Here is a 14,850-nt window from a genome sequence, read left to right as displayed (position 1 = left end):
TTCTGGAAAATACGGTAGATCAGTATTTTTCTGTTCACAAAATTACTTTTTGTTGTTATTGTTAATGTTTTACACATTTAGTCCTTGAAGGCAAAAACCGACTGATTTATTGTGTACTATTGACCATCAGTAGCACTCACCGTGATTACATCGGCCGATCTCACTTGTGGATGACCTGTATCAGAATCTGTAGCATAATTCCTGATAAGTAATTGATGTCAGTTTGTTTGCCATCCAATCTTCCTGGTATTATAGTCTGCCTGGAAATTGAGTTGTAATGGCCAAATAAGTAAAGTGATATTAACTTGTCTTTGTGTATAATTCTTTACTATCTTGTGACATAAATATTTGCGTGATTTTTTTTTTCGCGGTCTTCATACAGACCCACAAGTTTCAATGTCGAGGCCCTTCCAAAAAATGTGAACTACGTCATCAACCTAAGTGCTCGTTAATTGGTACAAAAAGAACCTTTCGCAGAGAAAACAACACATCGCGAATCACCTCAAACTGGGCGGTCACAAGCAATAGCGATAAGTAGGTCAGCGGCCAATTGTCACGTACGGACCTAACTGGGTTAGGGTTGGGGTTAGGTTTTTGGGGACTAATGGCTCCAGGGAGCATGCGCTGGCACAAGTGGTCTCCCACTCCTGGTAGAATCCCATTTCCTTTTGGAAAAAAATTAAGAGAAATAAAAAGGGCTTAGGGTTAGGAGGAGGGGGCAGAAACAGTTCTGTGATGCTTCGAAGTTCGGTGGATGTAACAGACCGGCAAAGGCCCAGACTCGAGTAACTGGGGTTGGGGTTAGGGTTGGGGATGTGGTTAGGTTTTTGGGGACTAATGGCTCCAGGGAGCATGCGCTGGCACAAGTGGTCTCCCACTCCTGACGAAATCCCATTTCCTTTTAGAAAAAAATGAAGAGAAAAAAAACAGGGTTAGGGTTGGAGTTAAGAGGGAGGGGTTAGGGTTAGGGTTAGGAGGAGGGGGCAGAAATAGTTCTGTGATGCTTCGAAAGTTCAGTGGATGTAACAGACTGGCCAAGGCCCAGACTCGAGGAACTGGGGTTGGGGTTAGGGTTAGGGATGGGGTTAGGTTTTTGGGGACTAATGGCTCCAGGGAGCATGCGCTGGCACAAGTGGTCTCCCACTCTTGGCAGAATCCCATTTCCTTTTCGGAAAAAATTAAGAGAAAAAAAACAGGGTTAGGGTTAGGAGGAGGGGGCAGAAATAGTTCTGTGATGCTTCGAAGTTCAGTGGATGTAACAGACCGGCCGAGGCCCAGACTCGAGTAACTGGGGTTGGTGTTGGGATTAGGGTTGGGGATGTGGTTAGGTTTTTAGGGACTAATGGCTCCAGGGAGCATGCGCTGGCACAAATGGTCTCCCACTCCTGACGAAATCCCATTTCCTTTTAGAAAAAAATGAAGAGAAAAAAAACAGGGTTAGGGTTGGAGTTAAGAGGGAGGGGTTAGGGTTAGGGTTAGGGTTAGGAGGAGGGGGCAGAAATAGTTCTGTGATGCTTCGAAAGTTCAGTGGATGTAACAGACTGGCCAAGGCCCAGACTCGAGGAACTGGGGTTGGGGTTAGGGTTAGGGATGGGGTTAGGTTTTTGGGGACTAATGGCTCCAGGGAGCATGCGCTGGCACAAGTGGTCTCCCACTCTTGGCAGAATCCCATTTCCTTTTCGAAAAAAATTAAGAGAAAAAAAACAGGGTTAGGGTTAGGAGGAGGGGGCAGAAATAGTTCTGTGATGCTTCGAAGTTCAGTGGATGTAACAGACCGGCCGAGGCCCAGATTCGAGGAACTGGGGTTGGGGTTAGGGTTAGGGATGGAGTTAGGTTTTTGGGGACTAATGGCTCCAGGGAGCATGCGCTGGCACAAGTGGTCTCCCACTCTTGGCAGAATCCCATTTCCTTTTCGGAAAAAATTAAGAGAAAAAAAACAGGGTTAGGGTTAGGAGGAGGGGGCAGAAATAGTTCTGTGATGCTTCGAAGTTCAGTGGATGTAACAGACCGGCCGAGGGCCAGATTCGAGGAACTGGGGTTGGGGTTATGGTTAGGGTTAGAGTTGGGGTTGGACTGCAACTGGACGTGACGTCACTCGCAACCCAGGTAGTGAATCACGGCACCGTTGGATTTTGCGTGAATCGGTCGTTGCCAAAAAAGTACCAGATTCGGTACCCATCATCCCTATTAGTAAGTGCTTTTGGATCACACGAAAGTGCAGAACCGAGGTAGCAGATGTTGGCATTGATAACATAGGAGTCAAATCTACCAGGAGATCCGCAGAGTCTGATGGTTTGTCAGCTCGACTGGTCCACAACATGGGAACGTTTACTGAAAGCCTGAGCGAGCCGACGCATAGGCATGTGTAGCATCAATAATTAATGGGCCCTATAGAGATTGAACGAGCTGTCGTACCACACCTTGATGTCTGCTTTTTGCCAGAGGTTACAATCGCTATGTGGAGACGGATTTTAGCAGGAGATAAAAGAGCGAGGCCCGAGTTGAATGAAGTCTTCTTCCAGCCGCTTCAATTTGCCTCGATGCAATCCTCAGTAAGTTTTTGGAGGCTTTCATCCCTGGATAGGATTCTGAGATTGACAATCTTTAGTGTAAGTGATTTCCTGCTGTCATTGTTTAACACTGCCTCTTCTTCCTCTGGCTTTATTCACTGGAATAATGCGCCTCGCATTTCTGCTGTCTGCTCAGTGAGCCGGGCGCTCTCCCTCCATCTCTCGGAGGGGCTCGCGTTTTTTGCTCTTTTGAAGCCACCGGCAGTAAATCGGCCCTGTTCCGCGATGAGAAGGCAGACCTCCTTTGTCAGTGGGAAACAATCTGCTGTGCTGTTGTGGCTCGGGCCAACAACGGCCCCGTTGTTGTGTGTTGTGCAGCGGCACATGACGCACACACAAACACAGCCCCCGCTCCCGTGGTTTGGCCACGGGGAGTCCATATTTTTGGATGAGGGAAATGACCGCGGATAGAAACACGAAGAGACCCGCGTGCTTTGGCTTTTTCTCTGCTTTGCTCTAAGCGCAATGAGACTTGTTTTCATCGGACACCAACTGCATGCTGGGGTTGAGGCTTTAGCTGCTTTGTTTCCTCCTTCAAGCCAAATGCTTTGATCTCTCGTCCGATCACGGCCTGGTCATCTAGTTTGTGCGGCAATTGAGTTACCGAGAGATGTCCGGGCCAATTCCTGCTAATCGACATTGACATACTTGAATTAGGGATGCGCTGATCGACTGATGACCATCCGTAGATTTTCGTGAAAAAGTATGTGATCGGCCAGTCAATCAAAGAGGATTTATATAGCCCTTAATCGCAAATGTCTCAAAGGGCTGCACAAGCCACGACAACCTCGACTCAGATCCCACCTCAGGGCAAGAAAACAACTCAACCCAATGGGGTGACAATGAGAAACCTTGGAGGCGACCGGTGCTATGGATGTCGAGTGGATCTAGTTAATAATGTGAGAGTCCAGTCCATTGTGGATCTAACATAATAGTGTGAGAGTCCAGTCCATAGTGGATCTAACATAATAGTGTGAGAGTCCAGTCCATAGTGGATCTAACATAATAGTGTGAGTCCAGTCCATAGTGGATCTAACATAATAGTGAGAGTTCAGTCCATAGTGGATCTAACATAATAGTGTGAGAGTCCAGTCCATAGTGGATCTAACATAATAGTGAAGAGTCCAGTCCATAGTGGATCTAACATAATAGTGTGAGAGTCCAGTCCATAGTGGATCTAACATAATAGTGTGAGAGTCCAGTCCATAGTGGATCTAACATAATAGTGTGTGAGTCCAGTCCATAGTGGATCTAACATAATAGTGAGAGAGTCCAGTCCATAGTGGATCTAACATAATAGTGAGAGAGTCCAGTCCATAGTGGATCTAACATAATAGTGAGAGAGTCCAGTCCATAGTGGATCTAACATAATAGTGTGAGAGTCCAGTCCATAGTGGATCTAACATAATAGTGAGAGTCCAGTCCATAGTGGATCTAACATAATAGTGTGAGAGTCCAGTCCATAGTGGATCTAACATAATAGTGAGAGTCCAGTCCATAGTGGATCTAACATAATAGTGTGAGAGTCCAGTCCATAGTGGATCTAACATAATAGTGAGAGTCCAGTCCATAGTGGATCTAACATAATAGTGTGAGAGTCCAGTCCATAGTGGATCTAACATAATAGTGTGAGAGTCCAGTCCATAGTGGATCTAACATAATAGTGTGAGTCCAGTCCATAGTGGATCTAACATAATAGTGAGAGTCCAGTCCATAGTGGATCTAACATAATAGTGTGAGAGTCCAGTCCATAGTGGATCTAACATAATAGTGAGAGTCCAGTCCATAGTGGATTTAACATAATAGTGAGAGAGTCCAGTCCATAGTGGATCTAACATAATAGTGTGAAAGTCCACTCCATAGTGGATCTAACATAATAGTGTGAGAGTTCAGTCCATAGTGGATCTAACATAATAGTGTGAGAGTCCAGTCCATAGTGGATCTAACATAATAGTGAGAGTCCAGTCCATAGTGGATCTAACATAATAGTGTGAGAGTCCAGTCCATAGTGGATCTAACATAATAGTGTGAGAGTCCAGTCCATAGTGGATCTAACATAATAGTGTGAGAGTCCAGTCCATAGTGGATCTAACATAATAGTGAGAGTCCAGTCCATAGTGGTGTCAGCAGAAGATCATCTTGAGTGGAGACAAGTCAGCAGCACAGAGACGTCACCAACTGATGCACATCAACTGGTCTATAAGGGGGGTCTTTTCCTATGCTTTAAACCCTGCGGCTTATAAAACGGTGCAGCTAATTTATGGATTTTTTCTTTGCCGACGGCCACGGAGCAAATAGTTTTCATTAAACACACGCAAAGACACTTGAATGGTGTGTTATTGTTTGTGCTACGGCGCCGTCTTTTGCACGGGTTTGCTCGCTGCTGGGTGAATGTGAATTCCCGCTGTTTAAAGCTTTCAAGTGCCGTTTCGCCTTCTAGCCATCCATAGCGGTTCTACTCGTACGTATCATTCATTCATCACTCCAAGCAACGTTTGTAAGTTTTACAATATAACTAAAACAATTCTTACTTACTAAAGCACATGTCATGTATATTTGTACGTGCTATTATAATGTAATATAGCTAGCGTCGTTAGTATGAACTAATATGCTAACACGCGTCTGTGTTAGTATTATTAACTTTCAACGGCATTCTTTTTGTATTGTTTCAGTTTCACAAATTCCTCAGTAAATTCCGCCAAAACGTCACCGTGGAGTTATTGAGTCTGTTTAGCTGATTGGAGAGCTAGCTTGCGCAACTAGTGGGACTTCTGTTTTGTTTGATCAGCCGATTTACTGCCGTGTTAGACACCGTTTGGGAACTATTAAGGTATGTAAATAAACATTCACAAAATCTGTCTGTGTAAATAATTCATTCCACAACGTATCTATCTGCGGCTTTTATATGGAAACATCGCACTTTATAGTCCGGAAAATATGGTAGATCAGTATTTTTATTTTCACAAAATTACTTTCTGTTGTTATTGTTCATGTTTTACACATTTAAATATTAAGACTTTGAAAACCAAGTGATTTATTGTGTACTATTGACTTTACACTGTCAGTAGCTCTCACCCTGATTACATTGAAAATGTACACTTCCTACATGCGATCGGTATCGACCGATCTCACTCGTGGATGATCGGTATCAGAATCTGCAGCATAAAAACCGGATCCCTAACTGTTTGTTTGAGCGTCCTGGTAATTTAGCTTGCATGGAAATTGAGTTGTAATGGCCAATTCTTGGTAATGGATATGGACATATTTGACATATTGCTGCTCTCCACCCCCTCCACTGAGCATTCCACCGCGTTAGTGGATGTGAACAATTATTTGCGCACTGATGAGTGCCTCTGGAGTTCAGACGGGGGGTGCTGGGTAAAATGCTCAAATTTCCTACGCCCCAATGCTCATTCTAATTACCCGAGCGCAGTCAGAAAACCTTCAGGTAGCAGCAGCTTCTCAGCCTCTCGCAGTGCTCCAAATGGCAGCCATTGCTGGGAGCTGATGCTAATTTGTCTGAATACTTGATAGCAGGCCAACATTTTTGTATTTTTTACATAATTTCATGTTAAATTGAACCCTGGAGCGGGTCTTGTTTTGGAGGAACTTCTTCTCTTTTTGCGTGCAAGCCCCGAATTCAAAATTAAATGTGGAATGTAGAGGAAAATATTGGCGTTGCACATATTTGAAAAGGGCACGATGAGTGCCCACGTCACTTCTGCTCGGGTGACACGACAAAGTTGTTTTCCCGTGGAACATGCCGGAGGATTTAGAAGATCTGTCTTCCCTCACCCGCTCTTCGCCATCACATCTCTTGCTATTGGCAGTTCTTTCGCCATTCTTGGGGCTTCTTGTGCTGGCGTCTCTACGGGAGACACATAGAAAATTTAAAAGGTGCAATATTGTGAGAAAAAAGTTGTCATTGTACAAGAATTATGTTGGAATATTTTGGGGAAAAAATGTGTAATTTTATTATTTTACAAGAATTGTGTAAAAATAAAAAACATGTTTAAGAAAAGTTTAAAAAAAAAAAAAGGATGCAATTTTACATGATTAAATCAAATTTATATATATATATATTTTTTAGTAAAAAGTTGCAATGTTTTGAAAAACTTTTTCATACAAAAGTTTTTAGGAATATTCTGATATTTGTATTTATTTTAGAAGGCAAAACTTTTTTTTTTTTATAAGATGCAAGTCAAATATTTTGCCAGTCTTTTTTTTAAGAAAAAACATTATTGTGATAGAAAAAAGTATTTTACAATAATTGTGTAAACAAATTTAAGAAAAAAGTTGTTCTTTTTCAAAGAAAAAGGTATGCCATTTTACATGATTAAAGTCAAACTTATTAAACTTTTTTTTTTTTTTTAGTAAAACGTCGCAATATTTTGAAAAAGGTTTTTATATAATAGTTTTTAGGAATATTCTGAATTTTATTTATTTTACAAGACAAAATTGTCATTTTATATTAAAGTCAAACTTATTTTTTGTTTTTTAAGATTTTTTTTTTTGAAAAAAGTTACAATATTTTGAAAAATGTTTTTATATAATAGTTTTTAGGAATATTCTGAATTGTTATTTATTTATTTTGCAAGACAAAATTATGTCATTTTATAGGATTAAAGTCAAGTATATTGTGCCCGAATGCAGCTGAGATAGGCTCCAGCACCCCCTGCGACCCCAAAAGGGACCAGCGTTAGAAAATGGATGGATGGATATTGTGAAAGTCTTTTTTTTTTAAAATTTTTTTAAACTGTGTTTTGTGTTTTAAAAAAGTTATTTTAAAAGAGTTGTGTAAAAACATTTTAAGGAGAAAGTTGTAGTTTTTTTTTAAGGAAAAGGTATGCCATTTTACATGATTAAGGTCAAATATATTTAGAAAATTTGTAATTTATAATTTTTTTTAAGTTGCAATATTTGGAAAAAAAAATTCATACAAAAATTTTTAGGAATATTTTATTTTTTAAATTTATTTTAGTCCCGAAAAAAGTATTTTACAATAATTGCGAAAAAATATTTTAAGAAAAAAGTTGTAATTTTTCAAGAAAAAGTTATGCCATTTCACATGATTGAAGTCAAATATACTTTGAAAAAACATATTTTTTGGTAGCAAAAAGTTGCAATATATTGAAAAACATTTTTTTTTTAAGTTGCAATATTTAGAAAAAAAGTTTTCATCCAAGAATGATGAGGAATATTCTGAGAATATATCCTGAAGATAAAGGACTCCCAGGTGATGCCTACAGTCCATCTGGCCCACTCGGAAATTAGTTAGATTTTGCTCGGTCTTGTGTTCCAAATCATTAAGCTTTGCGAGTTGGCGCATAACACGGGACTGCACTCGCACCCTCTTTGCTTCTTGGCTCTGCTCTGCTCAGTCAAGCTGAGAATAGGAACTGACAGCCACTCTTGTCTCCTCCAGACTCAAATCTGTGCAGTTTTCCCTTTCTCTTACCACCTCCCCCAGAACCTTCACTCTGTCCTGGGCTGACACGGACGCGAGCACCTAGCGCCATCTGCTTGTGCGCACATCAATGGATGACCTTATCTCCTCAGCCCGCTACGCTTCTTGACAGTAGGATCTTCAGTCAAATATCAACGTAAACACTCAAAGCTCTTTCAACAAACACGCTTAGTTTTTCCCCCTTTTGGCTTGTTGTTGACTTAATGAGGTTCTGCGCAATCAATCAGGATTCCCTGGGAACTAAAGCCTCGGTAAACATTGAGGGTCCTTCAGGCTCACAGTGGGCCAAAGGTGACACCTGAAACACGATCCTCCACAGTCCAGGTATTTATTGGAGAGCAAAGGCCATTACCTTACCAGGAAGTATTGAATATCTCTTCAAGGAAGATAACAGAAGAACACCAATGTTTTTCTTGTTGCGTATACATTCTAAATCGTAAATAAACACTAGCAAAAGTCAGTTAACAATGGAGTCAAGGGTAGCTCCTATATTCTACCTACAAAACCCTTCAAAAAACCGCCAGCAATACTTCATTCACAAGTATTAGCGATATTGTTATTATAAGTGCTAACGCAGACAGACAAAGGGCTGACTAGCTAATGCTGCTAACGTGATGGAAAACATGTATGTGCCCCTGCACTATGCCATGACAAGCAGTATTTTTTATTTTACAAGACACAATTATGTAATTTTACAGGATTAAAGTCAAATATATTGTGAAAGTCTTTTTTTTTTTAGAAAAATGCAATATTGTGATAAAAGTTATTTAGGGACGAGCGGTAAAAAACGGAAAGACGGATGTGTAAAAATATTTTAAGAAAAATGGTATACAATTTTACATGATTAAAGTCAAATATATTTTGAAAAAAATATTTTTTTTTAGACAAAAAGATGCAATATTTTGCAAAAATGTACATTTTTTAGGAATGAATTTAAAATTTTATTTTACAAGGCAAAACTGTAATTTTTAAATATTAAAGTCAAATATTTTGCAAAAGTCTTTTTTTTTTAAAGAAAAATACATTGTTGTGATTACATTTTTTTTTACAATAATTGTGTAAAAATATTTTAAGAAAAAAACATTTTAAGAAAAAAGTTGGAATTTTTTAAGAAACAGGTATGCCATTTCACATGATTTAAGTCAAATATATTTTGAAAGAACAGTTGCAGTATTTTGAAAAAAAGTTTTCATACAATCATTTTTTAGGAATATTGTGAAAAAAAATTTAATTTTACAAGACAAAATTATGTAATTTTATAGGTTTTTTATGGTCTTTTTTCAGTTAGCAATGAAGTCAATGGTAGCTCCTCTATTCTACCTACAAAACCCTTCAAAAAACCGCCGACGATACTTCATTCACAAGTATTAGCGACATTGTTATTATAAGTGCTAACGCAGACGGACAAAGGGCTGACTAGCTAATGTTGCTAACGTGATGGAAAACATGTATGTACCCTTGCACTATGCCATGACAAGCAGTATTTTTTATTTTACAAGACACAATTATGTAATTTTACAGGATTAAAGTCAAATATATTGTGAAAGTCTTTTTTTTTTTTTAGAAAAATGCAATATTGTGATAAAAGTTATTTAGGGACGAGCGGTAAAAAACGGAAAGACGGATGTGTAAAAATATTTTAAGAAAAATGGTATACAATTTTACATGATTAAAGTCAAATATATTTTGAAAAAAATATTTTTTTTTAGAAAAAAAGATGCAATATTTTGCAAAAACGTACATTTTTTAGGAATTAATTTAAAATGTTATTTTACAAGGCAAAACTGTAATTTTTAAATATTAAAGTCAAATATTTTGCAAAAGTCTTTTTTTTTTTAAGAAAAATACATTGTTCAATCAATCAATCAATCAATGTTTATTTATATAGCCCTAAATCACAAGTGTCTCAAAGGGCTGTACAAGCCACAACGACATCCTCGGTACAGAGCCCACATACGGGCAAGGAAAAACTCACCCCAGTGGGACGTCGGTGAATGACTATGAGAAACCTTGGAGAGGACCGCATATGTGGGTAACCCCCCCCCTCTAGGGGAGACCGAAAGCAACGGATGTCGAGTGGGTCTGACATAACATTGTGAAAGTCCAGTCCACAGTGGATCCAACACATCAGCGGGAGTCCAGTCCACAGCGGGGCCAACAGGAAACCATCCCGAGCGGAGACGGGTCAGCAGCGCAGAGATGTCCCCAACCGATGCACAGGCTAGTGGTCCACCCGGGGTCCCGGCTCTGGACAGCCAGCACTTCATCCATGGCCACCGGACCTATGCGACTCCCCCTCGCAAGGGACAGGGGAGAAGAGGAGAGAAGAAAAGAAACGGCAGATCAACTGGTCTAAAAAAGGGGGGGTCTATTTAAAGGCTAGATTATACAAATGAGTTTTAAGATGGGACTTAAATGCTTCTACTGAGGTAGCATCTCTAACTGTTACCGGGAGGGCATTCCAGAGTACTGGAGCCCGAATAGAAAACGCTCTATAGCCCGCAGACTTTTTTTTGGCTCTGGGAATCACTAATAAGCCGGAGTTCTTTGAACGCAGATTTCTTGTCGGGACATATGGTACAATACAATCGGCGAGATAGGCTGGAGCTAAACCGTGTAATATTTTATACGTAAGTAGTAAAACCTTAAAGTCGCATCTTAAGTGCACAGGAAGCCAGTGCAAGTGAGCCAGTATAGGCGTAATATGATCAAACTTTCTTGTTTTTGTCAAAAGTCTAGCAGCCGCATTTTGTACCAACTGTAATCTTTTAATGCTAGACATAGGGAGGCCCGAAAATAATACGTTACAGTAATCGAGACGAGACGTAACGAACGCATGAATAATGATCTCAGCGTCGCTAGTGGACAAGATGGAACGAATTTTAGCGATATTACGGAGATGAAAGAAGGCCGTTTTAGTAACACTCTTAATGTGTGACTCAAACGAGAGAGTTGGGTCGAAGATAATACCCAGATTCTTTACCGAGTCTCCTTGTTTAATTGTTTGGTTGTCAAATGTTAAGGTGGTATTATTAAATAGATGTTGGTGTCTAGCAGGACCGATAATCAGCATTTCCGTTTTCTTATCGTTGAGTTGCAAAAAGTTAGCGGACATCCATTGTTTAATTTCATTAAGATTAAATGTGATTACATTTTTTTTACAATAATTGTGTAAAAATATTTTAAGAAAAAAACATTTTAAGAAAAAAGTTGGAATTTTTTAAGAAACAGGTATGCCATTTCACATGATTTAAGTCAAATATATTTTGAAAGAACAGTTGCAGTATTTTGAAAAAAAGTTTTCATACAATAATTTTTTAGGAATATTGTGAAAAAAAATTTTTATTTTACAAGACAAAATTATGTAATTGTATAGGTCTTTTATGGTCTTTTTTTTCAGTTAGCAATGAAGTCAATGGTAGCTCCTCTATTCTACCTACAAAACCCTTCAAAAAACCGCCGACAATACTTCATTCACAAGTATTAGCGATATTGTTATTATAAGTGCTAACGCAGACAGACAAAGGGCTGACTAGCTAATGCTGCTAACGTGATGGAAAACATGTATGTACCCTTGCACTATGCCATGACAAGCAGTATTTTTTATTTTACAAGACACAATTATGTAATTTTACTGGACTAAAGTCAAATATATTGTGAAAGTCTTTTTTTTTTTTCTTTTTTTTTTTTTTAGAAAAATGCAATATTGTGATAAAAGTTATTTAGGGACGAGCGGTAAAAAACGGAAAGACGGATGTGTAAAAATATTTTAAGAAAAATGGTATACAATTTTACATGATTAAAGTCAAATATATTTTGAAAAAAATATTTTTTTTTAGAAAAAAAGATGCAATATTTTGCAAAAACGTAAATTTTTTAGGAATGAATTTTAAATTTTATTTTACAAGGCAAAACTGTAATTTTTAAATATTTAAGTCAAATATTTTGCAAAAGTCTTTTTTTTAAAAAGAAAAATACATTGTTGTGATTACATTTTTTTTTACAATAATTGTGTAAAAATATTTTAAGAAAAAAACATTTTAAGAAAAAAGTTGGAATTTTTTAAGAAACAGGTATGCCATTTCACATGATTTAAGTCAAATATATTTTGAAAGAACAGTTGCAGTATTTTGAAAAAAAGTTTTCATACAATAATTTTTTAGGAATATTGTGAAATTTTTTATTTATTTTACAAGACAAAATTATGTAATTTTATAGGTCTTTTATGGTCTTTTTTTCAGTTAGCAATGGAATCAATGGTAGCTCCTCTATTCTACCTACAAAACCCTTCAAAAAACCGCCTACAATACTTAATTCACAAGTATTAGCGATATTGTTATTATAAGTGCTAACGCAGACAGACAAAGGGCTGACTAGCTAATGCTGCTAACATGATGGAAAACATGTATGTACCCTTGCACTATGCCATGACAAGCAGTATTTTTTATTTTACAAGACACAATTATGTAATTTTACTGGACTAAAGTCAAATATATTGTGAAAGTCTTTTTTTTTTTTTCTTTTTTTTTTTTTTTTAGAAAAATGCAATATTGTGATAAAAGTTATTTAGAGACCAGCGGTACAAAACGGAAAGACTGATGTGTAAAAATATTTTAAGAACAATGGTATACAATTTTACATGATTAAAGTCAAATATATTTTGAAAAAAATATATTTTTTAGAAAAAAAGATGCAATATTTTGCAAAAACGTACATTTTTTAGGAATGAATTTTAAATTTTATTTTACAAGGCAAAACTGTAATTTTTAAATATTTAAGTCAAATATTTTGCAAAAGTCTTTTTTTTTTAAAGAAAAATACATTGTTGTGATTACATTTTTTTTTTACAATAATTGTGTAAAAATATTTTAAGAAAAAAACATTTTAAGAAAAAAGTTAGAATTTTTTAAGAAACAGGTATGCCATTTCACATGATTTAAGTCAAATATATTTTGAAAGAACAGTTGCAGTATTTTGAAAAGAAGTTTTCATACAATAATTTTTTACGAATATTGTGAAACATTTTTTTATTTTACAAGACAAAATTATGTAATTGTATAGGTCTTTTATGGTCTTTTTTTCAGTTAGCAATGAAGTCAATGGTAGCTCCTCTATTCTACCTACAAAACCCTTCAAAAAACCGCCGACAATACTTCATTCACAAGTATTAGCGACATTGTTATTATAAGTGCTAACGCAGACAGACAAAGGGCTGACTAGCTAATGCTGCTAATGTGATGGAAAACATGTATGTACCCTTGCACTATGCCATGACAAGCAAAATTTTTTATTTTACAAGACACAATTATGTAATTTTACTGGACTAAAGTCAAATATATTGTGAAAGTCTTTTTTTTTTTAGAAAAATGCAATATTGTGATAGAAGTTATTTAGGGACGAGCGGTAAAAAACGGAAAGACGGATGTGTAAAAATATTTTAAGAAAAATGGTATACAATTTTACATGACTAAAGTCAAATATATTTTGAAAAAAATATTTTTTTTTAGAAAAAAAGATGCAATATTTTGCAAAAACGTACATTTTTTAGGAATGAATTTTAAATTTTATTTTACAAGGCAAAACTGTAATTTTTAAATATTTAAGTCAAATATTTTGCAAAAGTCTTTTTTTTTTAAAGAAAAATACATTGTTGTGATTACATTTTTTTTTTACAATAATTGTGTAAAAATATTTTAAGAAAAAAACATTTTAAGAAAAAAGTTAGAATTTTTTAAGAAACAGGTATGCCATTTCACATGATTTAAGTCAAATATATTTTGAAAGAACAGTTGCAGTATTTTGAAAAGAAGTTTTCATACAATAATTTTTTACGAATATTGTGAAACATTTTTTTATTTTACAAGACAAAATTATGTAATTGTATAGGTCTTTTATGGTCTTTTTTTCAGTTAGCAATGAAGTCAATGGTAGCTCCTCTATTCTACCTACAAAACCCTTCAAAAAACCGCCGACAATACTTCATTCACAAGTATTAGCGACATTGTTATTATAAGTGCTAACGCAGACAGACAAAGGGCTGACTAGCTAATGCTGCTAATGTGATGGAAAACATGTATGTACCCTTGCACTATGCCATGACAAGCAAAATTTTTTATTTTACAAGACACAATTATGTAATTTTACTGGACTAAAGTCAAATATATTGTGAAAGTCTTTTTTTTTTTAGAAAAATGCAATATTGTGATAGAAGTTATTTAGGGACGAGCGGTAAAAAACGGAAAGACGGATGTGTAAAAATATTTTAAGAAAAATGGTATACAATTTTACATGACTAAAGTCAAATATATTTTGAAAAAAATATTTTTTTTTAGAAAAAAAGATGCAATATTTTGCAAAAACGTACATTTTTTAGGAATGAATTTTAAATTTTATTTTACAAGGCAAAACTGTAATTTTTAAATATTTAAGTCAAATATTTTGCAAAAGTCTTTTTTTTTTAAAAGAAAAATACATTGCTGTGATTACATTTTTTTTACAATAATTGTGTAAAAATATTTTAAGAAAAAAACATTTTAAGAAAAAAGTTGGAATTTTTTAAGAAACAGGTATGCCATTTCACATGATTTAAGTCAAATATATTTTGAAAGAACAGTTGCAGTATTTTGAAAAAAAGTTTTCATACAATAATTTTTTACGAATATTGTGAAACATTTTTTTATTTTACAAGACAAAATTATGTAATTGTATAGGTCTTTTATGGTCTTTTTTTCAGTTAGCAATGAAGTCAATGGTAGCTCCTCTATTCTACCTACAAAACCCTTAAAAAAAACGCCGACAATACTTCATTCACAA

At 36.2% G+C, this 14,850-nt stretch overlaps 2 protein-coding genes across 4 annotated transcripts in view; both read left to right on the top strand.

Annotated features, from left to right (window-relative positions):
• The window catches only part of LOC133630520 (divergent protein kinase domain 2A-like), a 55,178-nt gene extending 46,702 nt beyond the window's left edge, over positions 1 to 8,476 (top strand). For 2 of the 3 annotated variants that reach the window (XM_062022131.1, XM_062022130.1), the window contains exon 3: positions 8,012 to 8,476. In XM_062022131.1, coding sequence (XP_061878115.1) covers positions 8,012 to 8,083 — 72 coding nt within the window. In that variant the 3' untranslated portion in view covers positions 8,084 to 8,476. The remainder of the gene's footprint in view (positions 1 to 8,011) is intronic. The other variant, XM_062022132.1, reaches the window with a different exon arrangement.
• LOC133630282 (zinc finger E-box-binding homeobox 1-like) overlaps positions 1 to 14,850 on the top strand; it is a 280,408-nt gene that overhangs the window by 163,925 nt on the left and 101,633 nt on the right. The gene's annotated exons all lie outside the window — the stretch shown is intronic.

The sequence above is a fragment of the Entelurus aequoreus genome, linkage group LG15 (assembly GCF_033978785.1).
Source record: "Entelurus aequoreus isolate RoL-2023_Sb linkage group LG15, RoL_Eaeq_v1.1, whole genome shotgun sequence".
NCBI lineage: Eukaryota > Metazoa > Chordata > Actinopteri > Syngnathiformes > Syngnathidae > Entelurus > Entelurus aequoreus.
The sequence above is the reverse complement of the archived record's forward strand: the minus strand, read 5'-3'. Positions and strand labels throughout refer to the sequence as shown.